General features: G+C 49.4%; 1 protein-coding gene across 1 annotated transcript; it reads right to left on the minus strand.

The window, feature by feature from the left end:
• Positions 1 to 412: 412 nt before the first annotated feature.
• On the minus strand, positions 413 to 25,058 carry Spata21 (spermatogenesis associated 21). The gene is made up of 14 exons (XM_057784155.1): positions 24,933 to 25,058; positions 22,173 to 22,318; positions 19,639 to 19,828; positions 18,781 to 18,784; positions 17,817 to 18,063; positions 16,888 to 16,936; positions 13,106 to 13,542; positions 12,513 to 12,601; positions 11,382 to 11,519; positions 8,646 to 8,717; positions 8,417 to 8,534; positions 1,617 to 1,795; positions 864 to 1,047; positions 413 to 470 (listed from the first exon to the last, which is right to left on the minus strand). Exons 1-14 carry the CDS (start codon positions 25,056 to 25,058, stop codon positions 413 to 415), a joined length of 2,037 nt encoding a protein of 678 aa, XP_057640138.1.
• Positions 25,059 to 25,503: the final 445 nt, after the last annotated feature.

The raw sequence follows: 25,503 nt of genomic DNA on the forward strand, positions 1-25,503 counted from the left end.
CCTATCTCGAACTGTGGTTGCTTGTCCAGCCCTGGGGGGGATTCCTGCTCTTGCAGAGGTCGGCTGCTTCCTAAGGCTGAGGCTTTCTGGTGTACTTGGCTTAAGTCCATCACTGTAGGACTCCCAACTCTTGAGTGGGGAGATGGGCGCTGCAGTAGGAAGACTCCCCCCTCCCCCAGAGTTTCAATGAGTCCTGCCTAGATTCTGACCTGGGGGCGGGAGGCATGCTGGAGCTTTGTAAGTCAAGTAGGGTGGTGAGAACTGGGGCTGAGACCAACATCAAGTACGGAGGCTGAGGTTTTTGGTGTTTATTGGCTTAACAGGCCATGAAAGCAAACTCCCAAAGCCATGCCCTGCCCCACAGCCCAGCTGTCTATAGGCCTTGAACTTCTGGAGCCAGGATTCCAGACGATCAGTGGGTTCGGGCTGGCACGGAGCTAAGCCACTTTCTGCTGTCAGAGCTGTGTTCCCTGGGGAGGAGAGGTGGGCAGAAAGAGAGGGCATATTTGGCCCTCTTCCCCTAGTCCTGCCAGGTTCATGAGTCATCCCATGTATTCAGGGAGAGGCCGCTTCTAGATGGAGTGGAACCTGAGGGGCTGATCCCAAGCCCTAGGAACTCTGAAGGGAACATCTCCTTCCCAGTTTTCTAAGCTTACCGTAATTCAGCCAAGGAGTTCCCATGCTTGAGAAGCAGGGAACATCACCATCCTGAGGACACTAGGGTCACAGCTGCTTAATAATGCTCAGGACACAGGCTTTCAGCAAAGGATGCTGTCTTTCCTGCCCTGTCTGTCCATCCATCCTCCCTGGAGTAAAGGGTTTCCCAACATAGTCTCTTAGAGGCCCTGGCCCTCAGTACCCACCTGCTTCCTTGCTGTCCTGACTGGAAGAAGAGGCCATGGAGGTCAGGGCCCAGGTTTGTAGAGACACACTGATCCAGCACCGAATGGTTATGGCTACCCTGTTTTCGACGGACTGCCTTCTTCTCCAACCGTGGGCAGAGTGGGATGCAGGGCACCTGGGCATAGGGACTCTGCATATTGGCAGCTGGAATAGGAGGGACATGAGAATTGGGAGCATGGCCAGCCTGGTGAAACCCTCGGTTTGCCACACAATAGAGTGAATTTAGGCGAACCCTTAATGTCTGAGCCTGTAAAGACGGAGAGGGTATTGATTGGTATCCACCGCACAATAGATGACAAGGATGTGTACGATGCTGAGGGCTAAGCATAGAGTCAAGGCTGGCCATAGCGTAAAGAAGCTTGCCCAGGAGAATAGTAAGGCACACAATTTGGGGGTGAACCTAAGTGCAAACTGCCCTTGCCGGCGTACTAGCTAGGGAAGTCACCGAAGTTTCCTTGGTTCCCATTTCTGTCGAGTGTGGAGATTATAGGGCACACCTGCAAAGGGCCGCGCAGTAGAACTGACCCTGGTGGGCTCTCACACGGTAACTCTTGGGACAGCCTCAGCTCAGCGGGAAGGTCGAGTTGAAAGCATGGAGCTGGATGTTGGGTGGTATAGACTAGCCCGACTTGGTCACAGTTCCCACACAGCTAACTCCTGGGCTTCATCTAGGGGGATCTGCTTGCCAGCCCAGGCTGCTCACGGGCCCTCACCATAGTTCTGCTGCTTCAGCCGGCTCAGGATCCTGAGGACCCTTCGATCTGGGCCCTCTAAGCTGTCTGCTTGCTGCTGAGAGTTGTAAGGAATTTTCTTCCTCGATCGCAGCCCACCCATAGTCGATTCCATCTCTCGGGTCTTGGGGGTGCCTTCCTTCAGCTTCTTCTGGTAGTAGCTGAGGAGGCAAGGCCTGGTAGCTCAACCTGGCTGTGGTTAATTCACCCCTTCCTCCTGACCCCCGCCCCCCAGTTCTGGCTGGCCAGTTGTGGCAGTACTGAAGCCTGGGGAGTCAGGAGATGTAGTCCCCTTATGAAATACAAGGAAATGGTTCTGTCTGCCCTGTCGCTGCATGCCACTTCACGTCTGAACTTCAGCTCTCCGCCACATTACTAAGATGGGGGCCGAATGTGTGTATTCTGGAGGATTGCACATAGGATGAGACCCGTCTCGGCACCAGCCATGTAGAGATTGGTATGTATCACACACTTTCTGTTACTTATGTTTTCGCTTAGATACATTTCTGCTTGTAAACCAACCAAGCAGGTCTGGGGATGTGGCGCAGCTGCTAGAGTGCTTGCCTAGCATGCGGGAAACCTTGGTAAACCGTTAGGCCGAGGATGGTGGCAGGTGGCTGTAATCCTAGCACTCAGGAGGAAGATGTGGGAGGCTCAGCAATGCATAGTTATCCTTGGCTACATGGTGAGTTCTAGGCCATCCTGGGATACCTGAAGTCCTTGTCTTGAAACAACAAACCCAACCATGCAGCGGGCTCCACCTCATTTAAGCTGCAAGCCAGGCTCCCATCCCAAGCTTGCTTGCTTGCTTTTTATTTCTAGTCGGAGACAGATCTTCCTATATAGCCTTGGCTGTTTAGGCTGGCCTCAAACTCATGGTGATCCTTTGACCTCTTGTCTTCTACGTTCTGACGTGACATGCATGAGCCGCTCATCACTTGCCTTTTACCTTACTGAGTGCCTACCCCAGCAAACAGTGTGTTAACTGTTTTCGCTGGCCTGGAGCAAAGGGCTGTCACACACAAGGACCCCGTGCGTGTATTAGCCTGGCCTCTCACTCCAGCCCCTGCTGCAGCACTCATTTCTGTAGGGGGGACGACTCAAAAGGTCCACCTCAGACTGCCCCAGGATGCTTTGGACATATGGAATGCAGAGGTGCAAAGGAATTAAAGTTGGAGTTGGAGGCCAGGGTATAATAAAGCATTCCCCTTTTTTCCCAAGATGCCACGCACAGTTCTTCAGATCCAGGGGTGTGCAACTTAGTGACATGTCCTTGTGTTGCCTCTCCCTCTGCCACCCACCCCCTTCCCTTCCTTCTCCCTCTGAGTCAGCTACCTGGACACAGAATGGCCACGTTAGACCATATTCAAAGGTAAAGATACCACCGTGTGAGGAGTGACGGATGCTCTGAGGGAAAGGAAGGGATGGGGTAGTGACAAGGGGCTGTTTGCTCATGGTGACAAGCAGAGTACCAGATGAGGCGGGTAGCAAACCCAGCAGCCGTCTGGAGGAAGAGCCTTCCAGCCTTCATGGCCAAGGAATGGCACAAGCAAAGGCCAGGAGGTGGGAAGGAGGGCCAGAGGAGCTGAAGTCTGGCTGCTGGGTGCTATGAAGGCTGGGTATGCTCTTCAGGCCCTTAGGACTGGATGCTGGCTCTGCCAGGGCCTTACTATTCCTCATGGAAGGTGGGCTGGAGAGACGGCTCAGAGGTCCTAAGTTCAATTCCAGGCCACCACACAGTGCCTCATAACCATCTGTAATGAGATCTGGTGCCCTCTTCTGGCCTGCAGGGATACATGCAGGCAGAACACCATACATAATAAATTATTTCTATTTAGAGACAGCCTTGGCTGTCCTGGTACTGGCTGTTAGCCCAGGCTAACCTCAAACTCATGGTGATCCTTTGACCTCTTGCCTCCTACATGCTTATACAAAACATTGTATACGGCCGGGCGGTGGTGGCGCACGCCTTTAATCCCAGCACTCGGGAGGCAGAGGCAGGCGGATCTCTGGGAGTTCGAGGCCAGCCTGGTCTACAAGAGCTAGTTCCAGGACAGGCTCCAAAGCTACAGAGAAACCCTGTCTCGAAAAATCAAAAAAAAAAAAAACAAAAACAAAAAAAAAACATTGTATACATAATAAATCTTTTAAAAAGAAAAGAAAAAAAGCCAAGTCCACAGTTACCCATAGTCAGAGGTTGAATCTGTCTCTTCTGTGAAACCAAGGCTACCCCCAAAATAATACAGGGAAAGAAGAATAGAGAGGGTCACTTTGGCTCTGGGACTGAGAAGGCAGACTGAAGCTGGGTCAGTCAACTCTAAAAGATATCACTGGCTCTTCCCTCTGCTTCCCTAGGAAACTGGGTACCTGGGCAGCTTTGTCTCCTTGCTCGCTGCTTCTAGTCCAAAAATATCTCGAACTGGTATAAATTGTAGCCAACTGGAGAGCTGCTCCTTAACTGACTTGCCCCATTGGTTTTTGTACTGTACCAGCTAGACTATCCAGTGAGCAAAGACTAAATGCACTGCTGCTGGCCGCCATGCACAGTCCTAGAAACCCTGCCTCCCATTCGTTGTCAAGAAACTTTGGTCTGGCATGAACCCAAAAAAAGAAGGTATGTCCATGGAAAACAGTGCTAATGTAGGAGGGACAGAGAGAGTTCATAACAGGACCGGAGAGGTGGCTCAGTGGCTAAGAACATTTTCTGTTCTTCAGACGATCCAGGCCCAGTCCCCAGCACTCCTGTCAGGTGGCTTAAAACTGCTTGTGACTGCAGCTATAGACACCTTGCCTGGCCTCCTGGATGTACCTACGCACACACACACACACACACACACACACTGCCCCTGCAAAGGGCCTGGTGCACACTACAGACAGCTGGCTTGTGCCTTTGTAGTTCTTGACAGTTCCAGGTAGCCCAGGTTGGCTTCTAACTCAGTGTAGCCAAGGATGGCCTTGAGCTGCTGATCCTCCTGCCTCCACCTCTTGAGTGCTAGGGTTAAGGAGTCAGTTCTAAAATCAACTCTCTTGAAGACTTGCAGAACCAAAGGGTGAGTCGTTCAAGAAAATAACGAACTGGACCGACTAGCCCCGTGGGAAGGGCTTGCAAAGCGACAGGAACTAATTTGTGAGCAAAGTAGGGATATGCTTTTTTGTTCTTTTTGAGACAGTTTCTCTGTGTAGCCGTGGCTGTCTTGGAACTCACTCTATAGACAGGTTGGCTTCGAACTCAGAAATTTGCTGCCTCTGCCTCCTGAGTACTGGGAATACATCTTTGTATTAGCGTTTGTTTAGTGGCCATAGAAACAGTTATGAGTCTTGGATCAAAGAAATCATCAAATTGTAAGAGTTGTTGAGCTTTATGGCTTGAACTAATTTGCATTTAGAGTGTCTCTGTTGCCGGCTGTTCAATGCCGTGCTGTGTGAAGATATATCTGTTTTAGCTCACCTGCCTGAGATACCTTCTGATTGGCTTAATAAAGAGCTGAACAGGGGCTGGAGAGATGGCTCAGAGGTTAAGAGCATTGCCTGCTCTTCCAAAGGTCCTGAGTTCAATTCCCAGCAACCACATGGTGGCTCACAACCATCTGTAATGGGGTCTGGTGCCCTCTTCTGGCCTGCAGGCATACACACAGACAGAATATTGTATACATAATAAATAAATAAATATAAAAAAAAAGAGTTGCATGAAGAAAAAAAAAAAAAAGAGCTGAACAGCCAATAGCCAGGTGGTAGAGGATAGATAGTACTTCCGGGAAGAGATAAGAACTCTGGGAAGGGGCTGGAGAGATGGATCAGAGGTTAAGAGCACTGACTGCCCTTCCAAAGGTTCTGAGTTCAATTCCCAGCAACCACATGGTGGCTCACAACCATCTGTAATGAGATCTGGTGCCCTCTTCTGGCCTGCAGGCATACATGGGGCTGAACACTGTGTACATAATAAGTAAATAAATCTTTAAAAAAAAAGGGGGGGGGGGCTGGAGAGATGGCTCAGTGATTAAGAGCACTGGCTGCTCTTCCAGAGGTCCTGAGTTCAATTCCCAGCAACCACATGGTGGCTCACAACCATCTGTAATGAGATCTGGCGCCCTCTTCTGGCGTGAGGGCATACATGGAGGCAGAATGTTGTGTACATAAGTAAAAAAATAAAATTAAAAAAAAAAAAAGAACTCTGGGAAGAATCTGATGTGGGGGGAGCACGTGGCAGAATGTAGATTAATATAAACAAATTAATGTAGGTTATAAGATTATAAGAGCTGGTTGGGAACAAGCCTAAGCTAAGGCCAAGCTTTCATAATTAATAAAAAGTTTCTGTGTCATTATTCAAGAGCTGGCAGTCCCAAAAAAGTCTGACTGTATGTGTGTAGTGGGGTGGTTGGTCAGCTGATGAAGTACTTGAAGTACTTGGCTAGTGTGCGTGAATCCCTGGGTTTGGCCTCTGCACCAAATTAACCAAGCATGGTTGTGCATACCAGTAATCCTAGAGACAGGAACATCAGAATTTGAAGGTCATCCACAGCTGAATCAAATTGGAGTCAAGCCTGAGCTACATGTGCCTTTAGTGAAACTTGAATTTTTATTTTATTTTTTGAGACAGCGTCTCACTTTGCAGCCCCTGCTGGCCTAGAATTCACTGTGTAGACCAGCTTGATCTCCAAGTCTCAGCCAATTTAAGGTTATTAGCCTTTGGGAGTTATGGGCACAGGGTGAAGCTGGAGGAGCTCAGGTTCCAGCCCAGCTGGGATAACAGATCTTATCACAAAAAAGGGAAGAAAAAGTTAACTCTCACCTCGTACCCTGGGGCCCAGTCTCTTAGAGCCTGTAGGCGTTTTGCAAGGATGTCCTTTCTGAAGTAAATGCACTTGTGCAAACAAGCTGGGAGCTAAGCAGCCACCTTCCATCATAGAAAGAGCACTAATTCCTGGGCTAGAGGTGTAGCTTAGGGATGGAATGAAAAGGGAAGGAGGTACTCCAGGGGACGGGATGGGTAACCTGAGAGACTAGGGGATCTGAGACAGGAGATTGCCATCCTGGGCTACATGAGACCCTGTCTCAAGGGGGCGGGAAGAAACTGGAGGAAGAACAATGGTTATTTATCCTCTGGTATTTGATAGATGTTTACTCAAAAATGAGTGATGTTAGCTGATCACCTTGGGTTAAATCTATGACAGCATTGGCTGCTATACAAAGTAAAAAGTCTCCTTCTGAGCCCCTTGTGATGTCTTATGCCAGTGCTGTAATCCTGCCTAACTCCTCTGTACAAGTAAGGGAACGATGAGGGAGGAAGAAACAGGCGGAATTGGAGACACTGTGCCCGTTGTACGTCCGCCGAAGAGTGATAATCAGAATATACAGAGATCTCAAAAGCCGGGCAGTGATGTTTCACACCTTTAATCCCAGTGCTCAGAAGGCAGAGGCACATGGATCTCTGTGAGTTCGAGGCCAGCCTGGTCTACAGAGTGAGTTCCAGGACAGCTAGGGCTACATAGAGAAACCCTGTCTTGAAAAAACCAAGCCAAACAACAAAAAAGAAGTGAGTCAAGAAAACAAACCATCGCCGGGCGGTGGTGGCGCACGCCTTTAATCCCAGCACTCGGGAGGCAGAGGGAGGTGGATCTCTGTGAGTTCGAGACCAGCCTGGTCTACAAGAGCTAGTTCCAGGACAGACTCCAAAACCACAGAGAAACCCTGTCTCGAAAAACCAAAAAAAAAAAAAAACCATCCAGTTAAAAACTGGGCCAAGGATGTAAGTAGTCCTCAAAAGAAATACAAATGGCTATGAAAGACCTCCGTGTGTTCAGCAGCAGCAATTTGAACTTCACCTTGAATAATAAAGATCAAGAAAACAGCTGGTAACAGATGCTGGCGAGGACATAGGGAAAGGAGAGCCCTCACCCAGTGCTGGTGGGATGGAAATCAGTGTGGAGAATTCTCAAAAAGCTAAACATAAATCCACCATATGACCAGCAAGTATTAAAATATGCTCATTAGGGGCAGGAAGTGAGGGCGAGGTTCAGGGATCAGCTGGGCCTGCCACCTCCACCCATCACTTTCAGCCTGAAAGACATCATGTTTACTTAGCCTGTAGTCATATCTCCCTGGGCTACCCACGACCTGTCCATCACTCTCCCTGGAGGCCGAGCTGTCCAATGCCTGTCCACTACCCTTCTGGGAGGCTGAACTGTCCACTGCCTGCCCATCACCCTTCCTGCAAGATTCCCTTTCTGAGGGTGTTCTAGTGCTTCGGGAAGGTTCACTGTGGTCCTGATGAAACTGCTGAACCAGGAGGACTGTGAGCATCAGGCTGCCATCACCACTCTTCCCATTGGGAGAACCTGGCTGAGCTTGAAGCCAGCACCCTGAGATAGAGAGGTGGAGAAATAAAACTTTTTTTGTTTGTTTGTTTGTTTGTTTGTTTGTTTTTTGAGGCAGGGTTTCTCTGTAGCTTTGGTGCCTGTCCCGGAACTAGCTCTTGTAGACCACGCTGGCCTCGAACTCAGAGATCTGCCTGCCTCTGCCTCCCAAGTGCTGGGATTAAAGGCGTGCACCACCACCGCTTGGCGAGAAATAAAACTTTAATGGTATCATCCATTGTCCTGGATCCAGCCATTCCTGAGGCCCTGGCCGATTATTTGAATGATGCATTCCTCTTCTGTGTAAGGCTGTTTAATTGGGACTTCCTTTTGGTTGCACCTAAGCGTCTTAACCCTCAATCATCTTTAGCTGCTGAAGCACTAGCTGCCGCTTCTGTCCCCCACCCTCAGCCAACCAGCCCCTCTTACTTTGTGATCTCTTCTAGGGCTGCCTCTGGCAGGGCCAGCATCTCCACCAGCAGAGAGAGGATCTCAAAGAACAGTGTGTAGGGGTTCGGGGGCGACATATCCATCAGGACATTCTGTTCTGGGGACATGGAATAGTGACTGCCGTTACTCTTAGGTGGCCTCTGATGTACCCCATCAGCCTCCAGGTTCTGCTTCCAGTTCTGACTGCCCTGGGCTGACCCCTGCTCACCCACAGAGCAGAAGAAACGCTTGGTGTCTGTCATTACTGCCAAGAAGTCTTTGAAATCCACATGACCGTCTCCTGCAGTGTCAGAGAAATAACAGGGTGAACAGGGACCCTCTGCAGCAGGCCCAGGTACTGCAAGCTAGGCGTGGCCCTGGTGTCTTCCCCCCACCCCACCCCAGGGGGCAAATTGTAATGGCAGTGCCAGTTCAAGCTACAATCTTCTAGCCAGAGGCTGTTGGACCAGGACAGGGCTTGTAGCTCAGTGGGTAGAGTGTTTGCCTAGCGTGCATGTAAGCCAGTTCCACGCTAGCCTAAGCTACACAGACTGTGTCAAGGAATATGAGAAACTACTGGATCTTGTATTTTTTTAAAATTTATTTTTATGTGCATTGGTATTTTGCCATGGGTGTCAGGTTCTCGAACTGGAATTACAGACAGTTGTGAGTTGCCATGTGGGTGCTGGGAATTGAACCTGGGTCCTCTGGAAGAGTTGTCAGTGCTCTTAACCACGGAGCCATCCCTCCAGCCCTTGTACTTGCATTCTTGAGACAGCACTATGAGTCGAAAACCCAAGTCCAGGGGCTGGAGAGATGGCTCAGTGGTTAAGAGCATTGCTTGCTCTTCCAAAGGTCTTGAGTTCAATTCCCAGCAACCACATGGTGGCTCACAACTATCTGTAATGAGGTCTGCTGCCCTCTTCTGGCCTGCAGGCATACACACAGACAGAATATTGTATACATAATAAATTAAAAAAAAAAAGAAAGAAAGAAAGAAAAAAGAAAACCCAAGTCCAGCCGGGCGGTGGTAGTGCACACCTTTAATCCCAGCACTTGGGAGGCAGAGGCAGGCGGATCTCTGTGAGTTCGAGACCAGCCTGGTCTACAAGAGCTAGTTCCAGGACAGGCTCCAAAACCACAGAGAAACCCTGTCTCGAAAAACCAAAAAAAAAAAAGAAAGAAAGAAAAGAAAACCCAAGTCCACCATTTCCCATTCATGTGACTTGGGTCAAGTTTCTGAATCCCAGGATGGTTTAATTTTCTCGCTATGGAGTGGAGACAGTCAACAGGGCTACACACATAGCATGTGCCCACTAAAGGCCAGCAACTGTCATTACTGAGAATGACCTACCAGATTCTAGCTAGACTTTAGGGCCCTGCAGTACCCGCCGGACTCTGTTAACAGCCTCATCTCATGCCAACCTCCTTGGCAGGAAAGATATACTGCCCAGAAGTCCACATTCCTCCCATTCGAGGTCTCTGTTTGTGCTGCTCCCTGGTCACAGATGTCTCCCCCTTCCTGCCATGGCTCCTCATTGTTACATTTTATCTCTTTTATGTGAGGGGAGGCGATGTGCTTGCCACATCCCAGGTGTGGCGTGAGAACTCATCTTCTGGGAGTTGGTGTTCTCCCACATGTGAGTTCTAGGGCTCAAACTCAGGGCGTGTTTGCAGCTCAGCCACATCATCTCTCCTTTTTCAGAGGTTCAGACGGGGTCAGATCCCTCGCCAGACTGTCTCCTAAATCCCTGACACACATGTGACACCTGGAACTTAAGACCTTGAGAGACAAGAATTGTACAGCTTGTCCCACGCTGAGTCCCAGGGTACAATCTGATGGGAACTCCACTGATGTTCTCTGAACTTCTTGACAATGGACTAAGGTGTAAAAACAGGGACAGGATGCTTTCGACTTAACCCTGGTCACAGGTAGGGCTCGAGGTGCTTGCCCCCCATCCACATCGGCAGAGCTAGGTCAGCTAGGGTTGCATCCCAGAACCTCTGTCTTCCTAGGTCAACAGTCTGCTGCTTCGCCGCATGCCCTTGAAATGTGTGTGAGGACTCTATGCAGTGGCGGAAGGAGCAGTCTTGAGCGGTGGTCAGGACACAGGTCCCGCATGACCCTTCTCTTCCCTGTGTCAGACCACACTCCACCACACACAAGTGCCTCAAGTCCACTTCTCAGGAGCTACCACTTCCTTTTTGCCTGACTCCTATTTGGTTTAACACCACTTGGCTTGAGTGGCACCTCCTCCAGGAAGCCTTCCTTCCTGACCCCCATCTTCCAAGCTGCTGTAACTGTTGTTTGTGTTTGCTTTGCTTTGCTTCTGTGTCAGCTCTTGCCGTGTGGCAGTAACTGTCTGGGAATCCTTGAGGACCACAGGGCTCGAATGTCTTACACATCTCTATTCTCGGTGCCCTGCACAGGAACGGCCACAGAAGGCATTCCATACTCGTCACGTGGGTAATGCTAATAGCTGCTGCCTCCTGACCCGCAGGCCTGACTCCCACCCTCGGCCTGGCTCACCCATTTTATCTGAGAGAACTTGAGGAGGATGTTGCTCCCAATAGCACAGAGAAGCTGAGGCCTAGCAAGCTGTAGTGACTTGACCAAAGCCATAAGGCTGGTAAAAGACATGCAAGAGTCATGGAGGACACTTGATGTGCAAAGCCAGCTGAGGTCCCTTACACCATTGGTCAGGAGGGGGGTCCTGGTCACCTCTAGATCCTCAGAGATGACGCTGCACAGTGATTCCGGGAACTTCAACTTCCGGAACCAGGGCCAGCTTGCTAGAACCTTTGTGAGCCCCGGGGTGGAAGAAAAATGCAAACCCAATGGGTTCAGATGTTAGGGCCACTGGACGCTGACCCTGAGGGTTTATGCCAGGAAGGATCCTTCTGGCAAGGAGCCCACATGTGGGTGCAGCCCCTAGCTGGAACTCAGGGAAGACCCCTTGCTCACCATTGACATCGGCACTCATCAGGGCCTCTTCCACCTGTGCTGGGGTAAGGGTGAAGCCGATTAGGAACAAGATGTTCTTGAGGCTCCGAGCATCCACCTCGCCAGGGCCGTTGAAGATCTCAAAGTAGCTGCGGAAGGCTGTCAAGGGACACAGAGTGACCAAGTGAGTCACTCCTGCGTTTCTTCCTTTTAGCTTTTGTGTGGCATGTGGGGTGCGTGTAATATGCGTGGTGTGCTTGGTGCATGCGTGCACGCGTCACGAGGAAGACGTCGGTACCCAGCCCTGTTCCTCGGTTTTATTCCCGTGGGTCAATGACAACATTCTGGAAGATCTGAGGAAGGAGCTGCCCTGCTCAAGAAGGTTCTAGACCTTGGGAAGGAGTGTGAAACAGGAGGGTTCCCTGTTTTTAAACTTAATCTCAATCTTACAGATTTTACCAGTAAAGACTCAGGAGTCAGGTGCTGGGGAGAAAACCTGCTAGCTCAGAGAGGCTGAGGAGCAACCAACCGACCTTTTTCCTTAGTCAGCATCTCAGAAAGAGAGTTTCTCTTTTGTAGTCCCACACCAAAAAGGACCGCCAAACCCAAAGTCCCTCCCTCCTACTTCCTGTGCATTTCTCTGTCTGTTTTCTGGACTCCCTCTTACTCTCTATGGCTACTTCTTATTAACTAGCTGCTGGTTCCACCTCTTGACCCAAAGTTGATTTTATTAACACAATCTTGGGGTTTACAGTGTGATCAAATATCCTGCAACAGTACACATCCATTCTTCTGGGGACAGCCCAGGATGAGAAAGCAGGGTCAGAGAGTATCCCCAAGGACCATAGGGACCTCACCCAGGGTAGGAGTTCAGCACTGTTCAGTTTTGTTAGTGGGGCAGGGTGTGATGGGAAGTAGGGGCTTGTTCAGGGCTGGTAGCCTTGTTAAATGGAGAGGGGTTATTTAGGATGGGTAAGGTTCTTGGGGGACCCTGTCTCTCCTCCAAGCTGCCTCTAAAGAGTGGCTTGGAGTGGGGGAGGTGGCTCACCTCCTCTTCTGTGTCCTAGGCCAAGTGCAGTTGACCCCCCACTGGGGACAGTGCTTGGTGTGATGAGACAGTGGGTCAGCAGGGCAGTGGTGTAAGGTGCTCACCTTCCTCTTGCTTCAGGGTGAGGTGCTCCTCAGACCGCTCCTCCCAGCTCTGGTACAGTTTGAAGAGGCCATGCTCTTCCGGCTCCTGCCTGCAGAACAATGGACCCAGGACAGTTTGCAATCACCTCCTGCCTGCCTCTGCCCCTGCCTCTGCCAAGGCTACCCAAGGCAGGGGAGAGGAAGCCAGGGCGGCACAGGTTAGGGAAATTCTGAGGGACTTTGGTGGTCAGCAGTCACAAGTGACAGGAGAGGCAGACCCAGGGGAATGAGGCAAAGCCATAGGTGGTTCATTTGATGGTGGTGGCAGGAGCGGGGAGACTAGATGGTGGGGGGAACTGGGGGTGCACTGCAGGGGTGGAGTGTTTGTCTAGTATGTGTGAAACCCTGGCTTTCACCCCCAGCATCAGGAAGAAGAGAAAGGAGGGAAGGAGGGCTTGGAAAAGGGACCTGGAACTTGGGGGAATCCCTGCTGGGAAGCACAGAAAGAAGACAGAGTTGAGGGGGGACTCCTGAGAGTGTAGGAGATGCGAGGGTCCACGTTGGACATAGACTGTAAGCGTGGGACCCTGTCTAGATGGGGAGGTGGCTCCTACCATGTCTTGGCATAGTTCAGGCTTCTCTCACTGCCCTGGGGCAAGAACTCTGGCCATCTCCAGCTCAGGTCCTGGGTGGGAGCTGACAGGACTGAACTAGGGGACCCTACAGAGGCAGGGGCTTGCCCAGGGGCTGGTGGTCTGACCCACAGTGGGACAGTAGCTGGAGCTGAGGTGGAGGGTTCAGGCAGGGTCAGAGGCAAGGTGGGTCCTGAGGTGGAGACAGAAGTCAGGGTCCTGGGTGACCTCCGGGTTGTCAGGGTCCGGGCTTTCAAAGTCCTCCGATGGGTGACTTCTTCCTGCTCCTCCACCTCCAGGAGGCACTTCATGAAGCCCCGACGGGAGTTCCCAGATGCATGGGTTCCTGCAGCTGCCGAAGCCTGCTGCCGTTGCTTCTGCCCTTGGCCCAGCTCCTTCTTCTCAATGTTTCTTTCCTCCTGAGGGAAGGTGAGGGCATGTGGGATACCAGAAGCCAGCCAGACTGGCTACAGAGCTGCTAGCCCCCTGCAGAACGACTGAGGATGCTCAGACTGTCCTTTCCTCTCCAAAACTGTGGTGAAGATACTCCAGATCTCCATGTACCACCCCGGGACCCAAGTTATGTTCCTGAGTGAGCCAAGTTCCTTCATTGCAGCCCACATAGCTGGCAGTGACCTTGCCTCACTCCTGATGCCTATTTCACATAGGTGTCCCCAGCACATAATGGACACTTCAACTGTTGTTCCTCATTCATTCCATAGACCCAGCCATACCTACATCTGGTCCTCCCATCCCTGGGTCAACATACCTGCTTCAGCCCAGCCTTTCTCCATCACTTACTCCCATCAGCATCCTGGCCTTTCTCCATCACTTACTCCCATCAGCATCTCAGTCTTTCTCCATCACTTACTCCCATCAGCATCCTGGCCTTTCTCCATCACTTACTCCCATCAGCATCCTGGCATTTGTCCATCACTTACTCCCGTCAGCATCCCGGCCTTTCTCCATCACTTACTCCCATCAGCATCCCAGCCTTTCTCCATCATTTACTCCCATCAGCATCCTGGCCTTTCTCCATCACTTACTCCCGTCAGCATCCTGGCATTTCTCCATCACTCATTCCTGTCAGCATCCTTTTCTTGATGCTAAGGATCAAGACCAAGGTTTGGCTGATGATAAGAGTGCTTGCACCTCTGAGGCCCATCCTTAGCTCTCTCTTTTGTAAAAGTAAAGCAAAGCTGGCCATGGTGCTGCACACCTTTAATCCCAGCTCCTACTGGAGGTTCTAAATCTGTAACTCTAGTATTATGGAATATAGCTTAAGGTGTGTTACATTTTTTTATGCTGTGAAATGTTTGTTTAATGATGCAAAGATGTATTGTCTTTTTTTAAATGTTGCATTTATTTAACTCTTTAAAACTGTGCTACTTTGCCTGTCTAAAACAGCTGATTTGGTCTAATAAAGAGCTGACCGGCCAGTAGCTAGGCAGGAGAAACAAATGGGCAGGACTGTCAGGCAGAGAGAATAGGAGAAATCTAGATTCAGGGAGGAGTGAGGAGTGAGAAAAGGAAGAGAGGAGGACGCCAGAGGCCAGCCACGGAGTAAGAAGGAAAGATATGAAAAGAAAAGTAGCCAGCGGTGGTGGCGCACACCTTTAATCCAGCACCCAGGAGGTAGAGGCAGGTGGATCTCAGTGAGTTCGAGGTCAGCCTGGTCTACAAGAGCTAGTTCCAGGACAGGCCCCAAAGCTACAGAGGAACCCTGTCTTGAAAAAAAAAATAAAGTTTTTTTTTTTTTAAAGCTAGTTAGAAATAGAAACAAGCCAAGCGAAGACTGGGCATTCATAAATAACAATAAGTCTCCATGTATTTATTTGGGAGATGGGTAGAGGACCCCCTAAGAGTTAAAAATAAAAATCAAACAACTACAGTGGGGGCCACAAGACCTGTTCTGGTCTGTGATCTGAGGAGAGCTCATGCCATTTGAGCTTGGATATTTCAGCTGGGAGTTTCAGGGCTTCATGGCTGTCTTTATTCTTTTTTCTTTTTTTAAATATTTATTTATTTATTATGTATACAATATTCTGTCTGTGTGTATGCCTACAGGCCAGAAGAGGGCACCAGACCCCATTACAGATGGCTGTGAGCCACCATGTGGTTGCTGGGAACTGAACTCAGGACCTTTGGCAGAGCAGGCAATGCTCTCAACCTCTGAGCCATCTCTCCAGCCCTATTCTTTTTTCTTTATTACTTTTGTTTTTGTTTTTGAGACAGGGTCTCTGTGTATTCCTGACTGTCCTGGAACTCTCTATAAACCAGAACGGTCTTGATCTGCCTCCTGAGTGCTGGGATTAAAGGCCTGACTGAGGCTGGATCTTTTCTTTCTTTTCTTTCTCTTTCTTTCTTTCTTTCTTTCTTTCTTTCTTTCTTTCTTTCTTTCTTTCTTTCTTTCTTTCTTCCTTCCTTCCTTCCTTCCTTCCATTCTTTCCTTCCTTTCCTTTCTTTCTTTGTTTCTTTTCTTTTATTCTTTCTTTCTCTTCTCAATAATTTATTTATTTTTATTTTGTGTGCATTGGTGTTTTGCCTGCATCTATGTCCGTGTCAGGGTGTCCTGGAGTTACAGACAGTTGTGAGATGCCCTGTGGTTGCTGGGAATTGAACTCAGGTCCTCTGGAAGAGCAGCCAGTGCTCTTACCCACTGAGCCATCTTTTCAACCCTGAAGCTGGAGCTTTTCATTCTATTTTCTTCAGTGGCAGTTGCTGGAGGCTGCAAGGACAGGGTGGAGTGGAGGTAGAGGGTGACGTCGCTGGGCATCAGCTAAATAAATCACATACGTGGTAACTTCAGAAAGAAGCCAGTGGCAAGCCTGTGCACTGTGCTGTGCCTGGAATGTTCAGGGCTGGGGTGTGGCTAGGGATGTGGTGTGAAGATAGGCAGGTGTGGTAAGGGCTGACGATGATGGTAAGGTGGGAATTCTAAGCTTGTACCATCAACTCAGAGACCAGAAAAGTGGCAGACCTGGTGGCACGGGGCTGGCTGGAAGTCAGCAGATACTCAGAGAAGAAGATTGAGATGGAGGGCAGAGGGCAGAAGGAATCTATGCCAATGTGGAGCAGCCCTGGGATGGACTCGAGGGCTCTCGAGTGTGATCCGTTTTGGCTGCCAACTCCAGGCAGACACACCAGGGCCCCCAGCGGCATACACACATACTCCCAGTGCCTAGGAAGCAGAAACCAGAGGGGGGTTAGGGCTTGGGGATCATTCTCAACTACATAGGGGGTTTTAGGGAAGCCTGGGTTACAGGAGATCCATCTCAAAAACCCATAATTTGACTTTGAGATGGCTTAGCAGGTAGAGGCACCTGCCACCAACCCTGACCTGAGTTTGATCCCCGGGGTCCACATGATGGAGGGAGAGATCCTCCACTCCTGTGGTGTAATTTAAAAACAAATAGGGCTGGAGAGATGGCTCAGAGGTTAAGAGCATTGCCTGCTCTTCCAAAGGTCCTGAGTTCAATTCCCAGCAACCACATGGTGGCTCACAACCATCTGTAATGAGGTCTGGTGCCCTCTTCTGGCCTGCAGGCATACACACAGACAGAATATTGTATACATAATAAATATTTAAAAAATAATAATAAAATAAAAACAAATAAACTATAGATCACACACATAATACACGCATGGCTTTACCCTTACACTTGCCCCAGTTTGCATAAAAATGTTTCTGTGTCCACCATTTTCCCTCCAGCCCCCTCCCCCCCCCCCCCCCGGTCTCCCATCCCCACTCTGACTCGACTTACTGGTGGAGGAAGAGGCCTTGGTGCTGCCTTGGTCTCCGCAGCTTCACCTCTAAACAAAGAAGAACCCACCCCCCGTGAGGGGCAGGGTTTCAAGTCAGGGCTTGCACCTTACACTGGCCCCTAACCCCCAGCACACTCAGGACTGCTACCCTAGCCTTGCCCCGTTGTTTTCACCTCAGTGCACCCTCATTGCCTTACCTGCATGCAGACAGACCCACAGACCAAAGATGGGGAAACTGAGGCCTGGCAGCATGCAACTTAACCAAGGTGTTTCATGAGCCAGAAATGAAAAACACCACACTGTTTTTAAAAAGTACATTTGTTTGCTCATCTTGTGTTAGCACAAATGTGGAAATCAGAGGAGGACGGACAGACAGTGGGATTCAGTGGGTCTGTGGGGTGTCAATTTCAGGTCACCATACTTAGTGGCAAGCACTTTTACCTGCTGGGCCATCTCACTGACACAGTTTGTGTGTGTGTGTGTGTGTGTGTGTGTGTATGTGTGTGCAATCCACAGCCCAAGTGTGGTCAGAGGACAACCTGCACAAATTGGTTCCCTCCTTCCACTATGTTAAGTCCTTAGGGATTGAGCTTAGGTCTTCAGGTTAGCAGCAAGCGTCTTTACCCACTGAACCATCTCCTCAGCCTCCATGTTGCTTTGAGACATGGCCTCTCATTGGCCTGGAACTTGCTAGGCTAGCTGGCCAGTCATGGTCCCAGGATCCACCTGTTGCCATCTCTCTAGTTGTGCCTCTGGGCCCAGCTTTCTTCCTGGGAAATTAATCTCAGGTCCTCATGCTTACAGAGTGAGCCCTTGACCAGCTGAGCTGGCTTCCTGGCCCCCATCTCCAGTGTCACTCAGCTGAAGAGTCACCCACAGGTAGAGGGAGCAGCAAGCAGGGCAGAGGTGGCCCTGAAGAATGACTTACCCCTCTTTGTGTGGTCGAGGGATTGGTGCCGATGACAAGACGGGCCGGGCCTTCTTTTCCTCCACAGTCGCCGTGGGTTTGGGTGTCACTGCCTCCTGGGGACTGTCCTTGTGTGTCCCCGAGCTGGGTGTTGGCATGGGCTTCTGCAGCCTGACCTGTGGGAGGCCTGTGTTACTGGGGGGGTCATCCTCCAGTGGCTGACTCCTGCTGCCGGAGGCGCATGGCTTTTCCAGATGATGATCTATGTCTCCTTGAGTGGGGAGAGCCTGGGAAATTAAGAAGATTAAGAAATTAAGACCTGAGAAGAGCTACTTCTGACTTCCTAAAGGGAGTTTTGAAGGACAGACCTCCACATACTTCTTCTATTATATGGTATATTTTTTCTAAACATTTTTTTTTGAAGGGGTAGGTTTCGAGACAGGGTTTCCCTGCATAACCCTGGCTGAACTAGCTCTGTAGACCAGGCTGGCCTTGAACTCTCAGAGATCTGCCTGCCTCTGACTCCCAGTTGCTAGGATTAAAGGTATGCGCCATTACCACCTGGCCCAAAGATGTTTAATTTATGTGTATGTGTCTGTGTGAATGTATGTATGTGCACTTGGAGGCCAGACGACATTGGATCCTAGAGTTACAGGTGGTTATGAGTCACTGTGTGGGATTCTGGGAACTGAACTCTAGTCCTCTGGAAGAGCAGCCAGTGCTCTTAACTCTTGAGCCATCTCTCCAGCCCAATTTTATACATATGTGTATATGTGTGTGTGTGTTTGTGTGTATTTTGTATTGTAACATATGTATATATGCACACATATATATTTCGTTGTTTTTGTTTTGTTCTTGCTTTGGGAAAGGGTCTATGTAACCTTGGCTGTGCTAGAATTTACTGTGTAGACCAGGTTAGCCTCAAACTCAGAGATCTACCTGCCTCTGCCTCCCGAGTACTGGGATTAAAGGCATACGCCATCACTACCCTGTCTTAAAAAAAATGATACTGAGGGGCTGGAGAGATGGCTCAGTGGTTAAGAGCGTTGCCTGCTCTTCCAAAGGTCCTGAGTTCAATTCCCAGCAACCACATGGTGGCTCACAACCATCTGTAATGAGGTCTGGTGCCCTCTTCTGGCCTGCAAGCATACACACAGACAGAATATTGTATACATAATAAATAATAAATATTTAAAAAAAATAGAAAAAAAATGATACTGATTTGGGATTTGGGGCTAGGCTTCAATATGAAGAAAAACCAAGAATATATGCCTTTAATCCCAGCAGTCAGGAGGCTGAGGCAGGCGGATCTCTGTAAGTGTGAGACCAGCCTGGTCTACAGAGCTAGTTCCAGGACATCCAGGGCTATACAGAGAAACCTTGTTTCATTAAGAAAAAGGGGGGGGGAGGGAAGAACCAAGAGTATTGTATTGGGCTGTGTGACATTGTTTTCTTCTATAAACGAATGTAGAAATGAGAAAAATAAGGAAGTAAAAAGTCTGTTTGTTAATAAGTTTTGGAATGGCCAGCATGTCTTGCAAAGGCTCAGTGAACACGGGGTGAGATATGTCACAGTCATTCTCTTAAACCCAGCATCATCCATCATACAACCCTCGCCCTGCCCTGTCCCCAAGACACCCAGAGGGCCTCTCTGTAAACAAGACCTAAGGGGAACACTGTGATTCCAACTGCCAGAACCATCCAGGGACCCAGGGAGACGGAGCGTCTGCCAGCTCCAGTGCGCAGCCTCCACCAACACAAGTCCATCTGTGTTGGGGGCAGAGAAGGCCCTTTGCCCCCCTCCACGGGTGCCCATTCCCTCTTCCTGATCTCCCAGGGTTACCTGGCAGCTCTCAGTGGGATGAATCTCTTTGGCCTTGGCGCTCTGCCATCCCTCCTGTTGGTCCTTGGTTGGCATGGTTGGCTGTGGCGGCTGCTCTTCTGAGGTCACACACTCCCCGCCAGGCTGGGCTTGCTCCTGGTCAGCTTGTAGATCCTTCGGCCCTTCCTCAGTTGCCAAAGATGACTGGCTCCTTGTGGAAAGAACAGACAACAGATACTTCACCCCAGCCTGGGTGCGGTTCTCCCAGAACCCTGTCCAGGACTAGGCATCTTAGGGGTACATACTTATTGCCTGGAAGAATAAGTGAGGGATGGATACACACCCGAGTCTCAGCACCTTAATGTGAATGTTGAGGTGGTTACACTCTAAACCTTTTTTTTAAAGAAAAAGATTTATTTTTTATTTTGTTTTGCCTTCATGTATGTCTGTGTGTGAGGATGTTAGATCTTGAAATTACAGTTTGAGTTGCTTTGTGGGTGCCGGGAATTAAACCCTGGTCCTCTAGAACAGTCTTAACCATTGAGCCATCTCTCCAGTGTTTTTTTTTAGAAAGAGAAGGGGGTGCTGGTGGTGCACACCTGTAACCCCAGTACTAAGGAGGTGGAGAGGGGAGTGTTAGAATCTAAAGATAGTCTCAGTCACATGGTAAATTCAAAGCGGTCTGAATGCATGAGACACTCTCACTACTGTTGAGAGAGAGGGAGACAGATGGAGAAAGAGGGAGAGAGAGAAGAAGGAGAGGACTTTATGTTGGACTGGGGATATAGTTCTTTGGTATAATACTTTCCTGGCATGCACAAGGTCCTGGGTTCAAACACACACACACCAAAGAACTGGGTCGAGAGACTTGGGCACAGGGTCATAAAGCTTAAGGTAGCATCAGGATTGGAACCTGTGTGTCTCCAGCCTCTTTACTCTGAGTTTATGTTCTTTACCAGCCCCTTTGCTCCCTCCTTTCTTCCCTTCCTTCCTTAGACAGGGTTTTGCTCTGTCACCTAGGCTGGCCTCAAACTCCTAATCCTCCTGCCTTAGCCACCTCTGTGCTGGAGCTTTCTCCTTGAAGCTCTCTCTAATGCATAACCCACTGTCAGGGGATTCATCAAATGGCTGTCGTCACATGACTTCATATTCTACATATTCACAGTGCATAATTAACATGCTAAAAAGCCTTCATATGAATACTTTCCTTTTTATGTTTCCATTAGTATATTTTTAAATTTATTTAAATTCATTGGAACGGGTTTCGTTTTGACATTGATACGTGGATATAAAATTGATGATGTTCCCCCCTCATTACCTTCTCTTCCCCTTCCACTCCCTCTCCCCCCACCCAGTCCCCCTTTTCATTTCAGGTCTGTTTTTTGTAGATGACTGAATGACTTTCATGAGGGTTGCAGACAAGAGCACAGGTGACACACAGGCACCTCCGCATCAGCGACATCACTGAAGGAATGTTTTTCCTCCCTGGCAGCCATGGACTGCCCAAGGTCCTCAGGAGGGGTGGGGCCTTATGAGTCCCTCCTACCTGCAATAAACACACTTTTGAGTGAGCATATAAAATTCCATATCCCAGATGAGTGGTGGGTGCACACCTTTGATCCCAGCACTTGGGAGACAGAGGCAGGCGGATCTCTGTGAGTTGGAGGCCAGCCAGGTCTACAAGAGCTAGTTCCAGGACAGCCAGGGATGCATAATATAGAAACCCTACCTCAAAACAAAACAAAACCAAAAATTCCATTATCTTAACAGATAGCAATAATGAAACATTTCTTCTTTTAATTTGTTTATATTTTTCTGAGTGCTCTGCATGTACACCTATCAGAAGAGGGCACCAGATCCCATTACAGATGGTTGTGAGCTAACATGTGGTTGCTGGGGGAATTGAACTCAGGACCTCTGGAAGAGCAGCCAGTGCTCTTAACTCCTGAGCCATCTCTCCAGCCTGAAATATTTTGAAATAGTTCTGTTATGTGCACTTCAATGTTTACTTTTTTGTTTTGTTTTTGTTTTTCGAGATAGTGTCTCCCTGTAGCTTTGGAGCCTGTCCTGGTGCTGATCTACAAAGTGAGTTCCAGGACAGCCGGGGCTACACAGAGAAACCCTGTCTCAAAACAAACAAACAAAAGCAAAAGAGGTTTGGAGAGGTGGCTCAGTGATTAAGAGCACTGACTGCTCTTCCAGAGGACCCAAGTTCAATTCCCAGCACCCACATGGCAGCTTACAACTATCTGTAACTCCAAGATCTGACACCCTCACACAGACATACATGCAGACAAAACACCAACGCACATAAAATAAAAATAAATTATGTAAAAAAACAAAAACAAAAAGAATTTAGTTTGACTGGTGCTCTGAACTGGGTCAAGGGCCTCCGATCAGTGAGGGAACACTTGCCAAGCTAACAACTGGGTTTGATCTCAGCAGGGGTAGGTGGGAGAGAGATGGGAGAAGTAGGAAGGTGGGGAGAAGCATGAAGTGTTGCAGCCTCTGGATCTCAGGTCTCCCCCTTTTCTGGGACGTCCCCCGCAACTCACTCTGGTCTTGCTGAGAGCTGTTCCTGGGTCTTAAGCTCCCCTGGCCTCTTCTGGGGTGATCCTGTGTGTCCGAGCTCCTTCTCTGGTCCTCTGGGAGATACAGGCTGCTTTTCTCCCTCCTTTTCCTTGGCATCTGCAAGCCCAGCCTGAAACAGAGACGTGAGTGGGTTGGTTCAAGGGCGAGGTGCTGGGGCATCTCCTGTTCCTCCTTGCCCATCCTCCTGTGTCTGCCTATGTTGGGGAGATACTGGAGAGAGAGGACAAAAAAGACCAGGGGTGTCTGGAGGTAGGTGGTGGGCCTGGCCCTGCTGCTTAGCATTGTGAACTCTGGCATAAAACTGGAGACCAACTGGAATATGAGCCAAAGGATTGTGTTGAAGAGTGATGCCTCCCACACAGCACCGTCATCCCATGGCCCAGATGCTGGACTTCTTAGACAGGGTTTCTTTGGGTAGCCTTGGCTTTCCTAGAACTTGCTCTGTAGACAAGATTGGCATTGAATTCAGAAATCTGCCTGCCTCTGCCTCCTGAGTGCTGGGATTAAAGCATGCACCACCACTGCCCAGCATTTTTTAGTTTTTTGAGATAGTGGTTGTGGTTTATAGCCTAGGCTGGCTTTAAACTTGACCATCTTTTTGCAGCAGCCTGGATCCTAAGGCAACAAGTGTGTTCCACCATGGCCCACCTGTTGTTTTCTTTTTAAATTATTGCTGCCTTTTAAAATACAACTGTCCTAGTCAGAAACTGCACCTCGGCCACTATCAGCAGCAGTTTAGCTGCAAGAGATGCAGCTGAGAGCCGGGCGGTGGTGGCACACGCCTTTAATCCCAGCACTCGGGAGGCAGAGGCAGGCGGATCTCTGTGAGTTCGAGGCCAGCCTGGTCTACAAAGGGAGTTCCAGGACAGGCTCCAAAGCTACAAAGAAACCCTGTCTCGAAAAACCAAAAAAAAAAAAAAAAAAAAAAAAAAAAGAGAGAGAGATGCAGCTGAGGAAATTCTGTTCCCTCAGGCACCGACTCTTTCAAAGATGAATTTGTCTAAATCTCTGTCCCTCTAAAGAACTCACGATTCAAAGGTTGAAGTAGACTTCTGCTCACCCAGAGGGGCTAAATAGCAAGCAGCCCACCTCCTCACGTCTCCCAAGAAGTTCTCATGCTTCTCCTCACCCCTCCTTATAAACCTTCTCCAGCTGGATGGTGGTGGCACGCACCTTTAATCTTAGCACTTAGAAGGCAGAGGCAGGTGGATCTCTGCAAGTTCGAGGCCAGCCTGGTCTACAGAGCTAGTTCCAGGACAACCAGGGCTACACAAAGAAACCCTGTCTCAAAAAACAAAAACAAAAAATTCTTCTCCACCTGGCTCCTCCCTACAATTTCTGGTCAGCTAGTTGCTAACGCAGCCTCCTGGCTGCAGGTGAATTTTATTTAATCAAACACATCTTTGCATCATTAAACATTCCAGAGCATAAACAAAAGCAACACACCTTAAAATAACACTTTACAACACCCACCCTTGGGTTTTTTATTTTTAATCTCCATCTTGTCCATCGGTTGCCAGTAGGGTGGAGCATAAGCCAACACAGCTCCTAGCCTCAAAGGTCAATGAGCCTCACATAGCTCATTAACTAATGGATGAAGTTTCTTTTTTATCTACTTGTTTTTACTTTATGTGCATTGGTGTTTTGCCTGCATGTGTGTCTGGGTGAGGGTGTCAGATACCCAGAAACTGGAGTTTGAGACAGCTATGAGCTGCCATGTGGGTGCTGGGAATTGAACTGGGTCCTCTGGAAGAGCAGTCAGTGCTCTTCACTGCAGCCATCTCTCCAGCCCCATGGATGAAGTTTTGTTTTTTTCCAGATGATTCTGGTGGGAGCCAACTCTAGTGGGTGCCTACAGCGAGACAGGGCCTCAACACACTTAGTCCAGGTTCTACTTACCATAAAACAGACACAAAATGATGAAAGGGGTTCAGAGATGCCTCGAGGTCACGGAGCTAATTAGGTGGCAGGGTCAGAACCCCATGTTTGCTTGCTGAGAAAATGAGTAGGAGGTGGTAAAGAAGGCCCAGAATGTTCGCCAAGGGTTCCTTTAAAAGACTAAAAGTGTGACGTGTGGCCCACAGACTCCCATCTGGGATTAACAGCTGGTTGGCTTCAGGAAAACAGCTGGATCATGAGGGCTCTGCTTCCCCTAATGGAGTTATGCCTTGATGGAATATTTAACATGGTGGCTTTGTGGGAAGGGGGTGCATTGTTCTGGGTTAGGGACATGCTTGGATGGCAGGTGACAGGTGTCCACAGAGGGTAGACTTGTAGTTAGCTGTGGTTGTCATCTTGACCAGATAAAGAAATGCCTGGGGGTGTTTCGTGGTCTTCTTTAATCCCAGCACTCCGGAGGCAGAGGCAGGTGGATCTGTGTGTTTGAGGCCAGCCTGGTCTACAGAGCATTCCTGCACACCCAGGGCTACACAGAGAAACTGTGTCTTGAAAAAAACCAAACAATGAGCCAGGCGGTGGTGGCGCACGCCTTTAATCCCAGCACTCGGGAGGCAGAGGCAGGCAGATCTTTGTGAGTTCGAGGCCAGCCTGGTCTACAAGAGCTAGTTCCAGGACAGGCTCCAAAACTACAGAGAAACCCTGTCTCAAAAAGCCAAAAAAAAAAAAAAAAAAAAAAAAAGAAAAAGAAAAACCAAACAACAAAAGGAAAGGAGGAGACCAGCGCCAGGAATGGAGATCGGAACTGGACGTGAAGACCGACCCACCTGACTGACTGACACAGTGCACTCCAAATCTGTCTTTTTTTTGGTGGAATTCAGGCCAGGACTTGGTTGGACCGCTGGAGCTTCCTCCTTGTTCTCTGGGTGTATCTGGGTGTTTCTGTTTTCCATCGTTCTGGAGCCAGCAAGATTCCCAAGCCAGGGGCATGAGCTGCTGTTACCAAGGAGAGATCCAGTCAAGCTCCCACCAACCAGGCCCGAGACCCCATGACTGCATCTGTGATGCACCTGAAGCCTGGGGTGAGCAGGTCTGAACTCGGGAGGAGCAGGGCCAGCCTGTCAAAAAGGAGCCTGCACTTAAGTAGGAGCCAGTCCTATGTAGCAAGAGCTCATCGGATTCTTTAATTTCCACAATTAGCCTGAGGAAGAGACTCAGGAAACACGCCCAAGGTCTAGAATAGGTTCGGACGTACGACTGCGGCGAACGCCAGATCTTGGGCTCTTTCCCCACAGCTCTATCCTGCTCCATCCTCAAGCCGGCCTGAGCTAGAGGGAATGGAAGCCTGGCCTCACCAAAACAAAGCATAGAGTGTCTTGCAGGACATCTCAGAGCCTT

The sequence above is a fragment of the Chionomys nivalis genome, chromosome 11, assembly GCF_950005125.1.
Source record: "Chionomys nivalis chromosome 11, mChiNiv1.1, whole genome shotgun sequence".
NCBI classification, from domain to species: Eukaryota; Metazoa; Chordata; class Mammalia; order Rodentia; family Cricetidae; genus Chionomys; species Chionomys nivalis.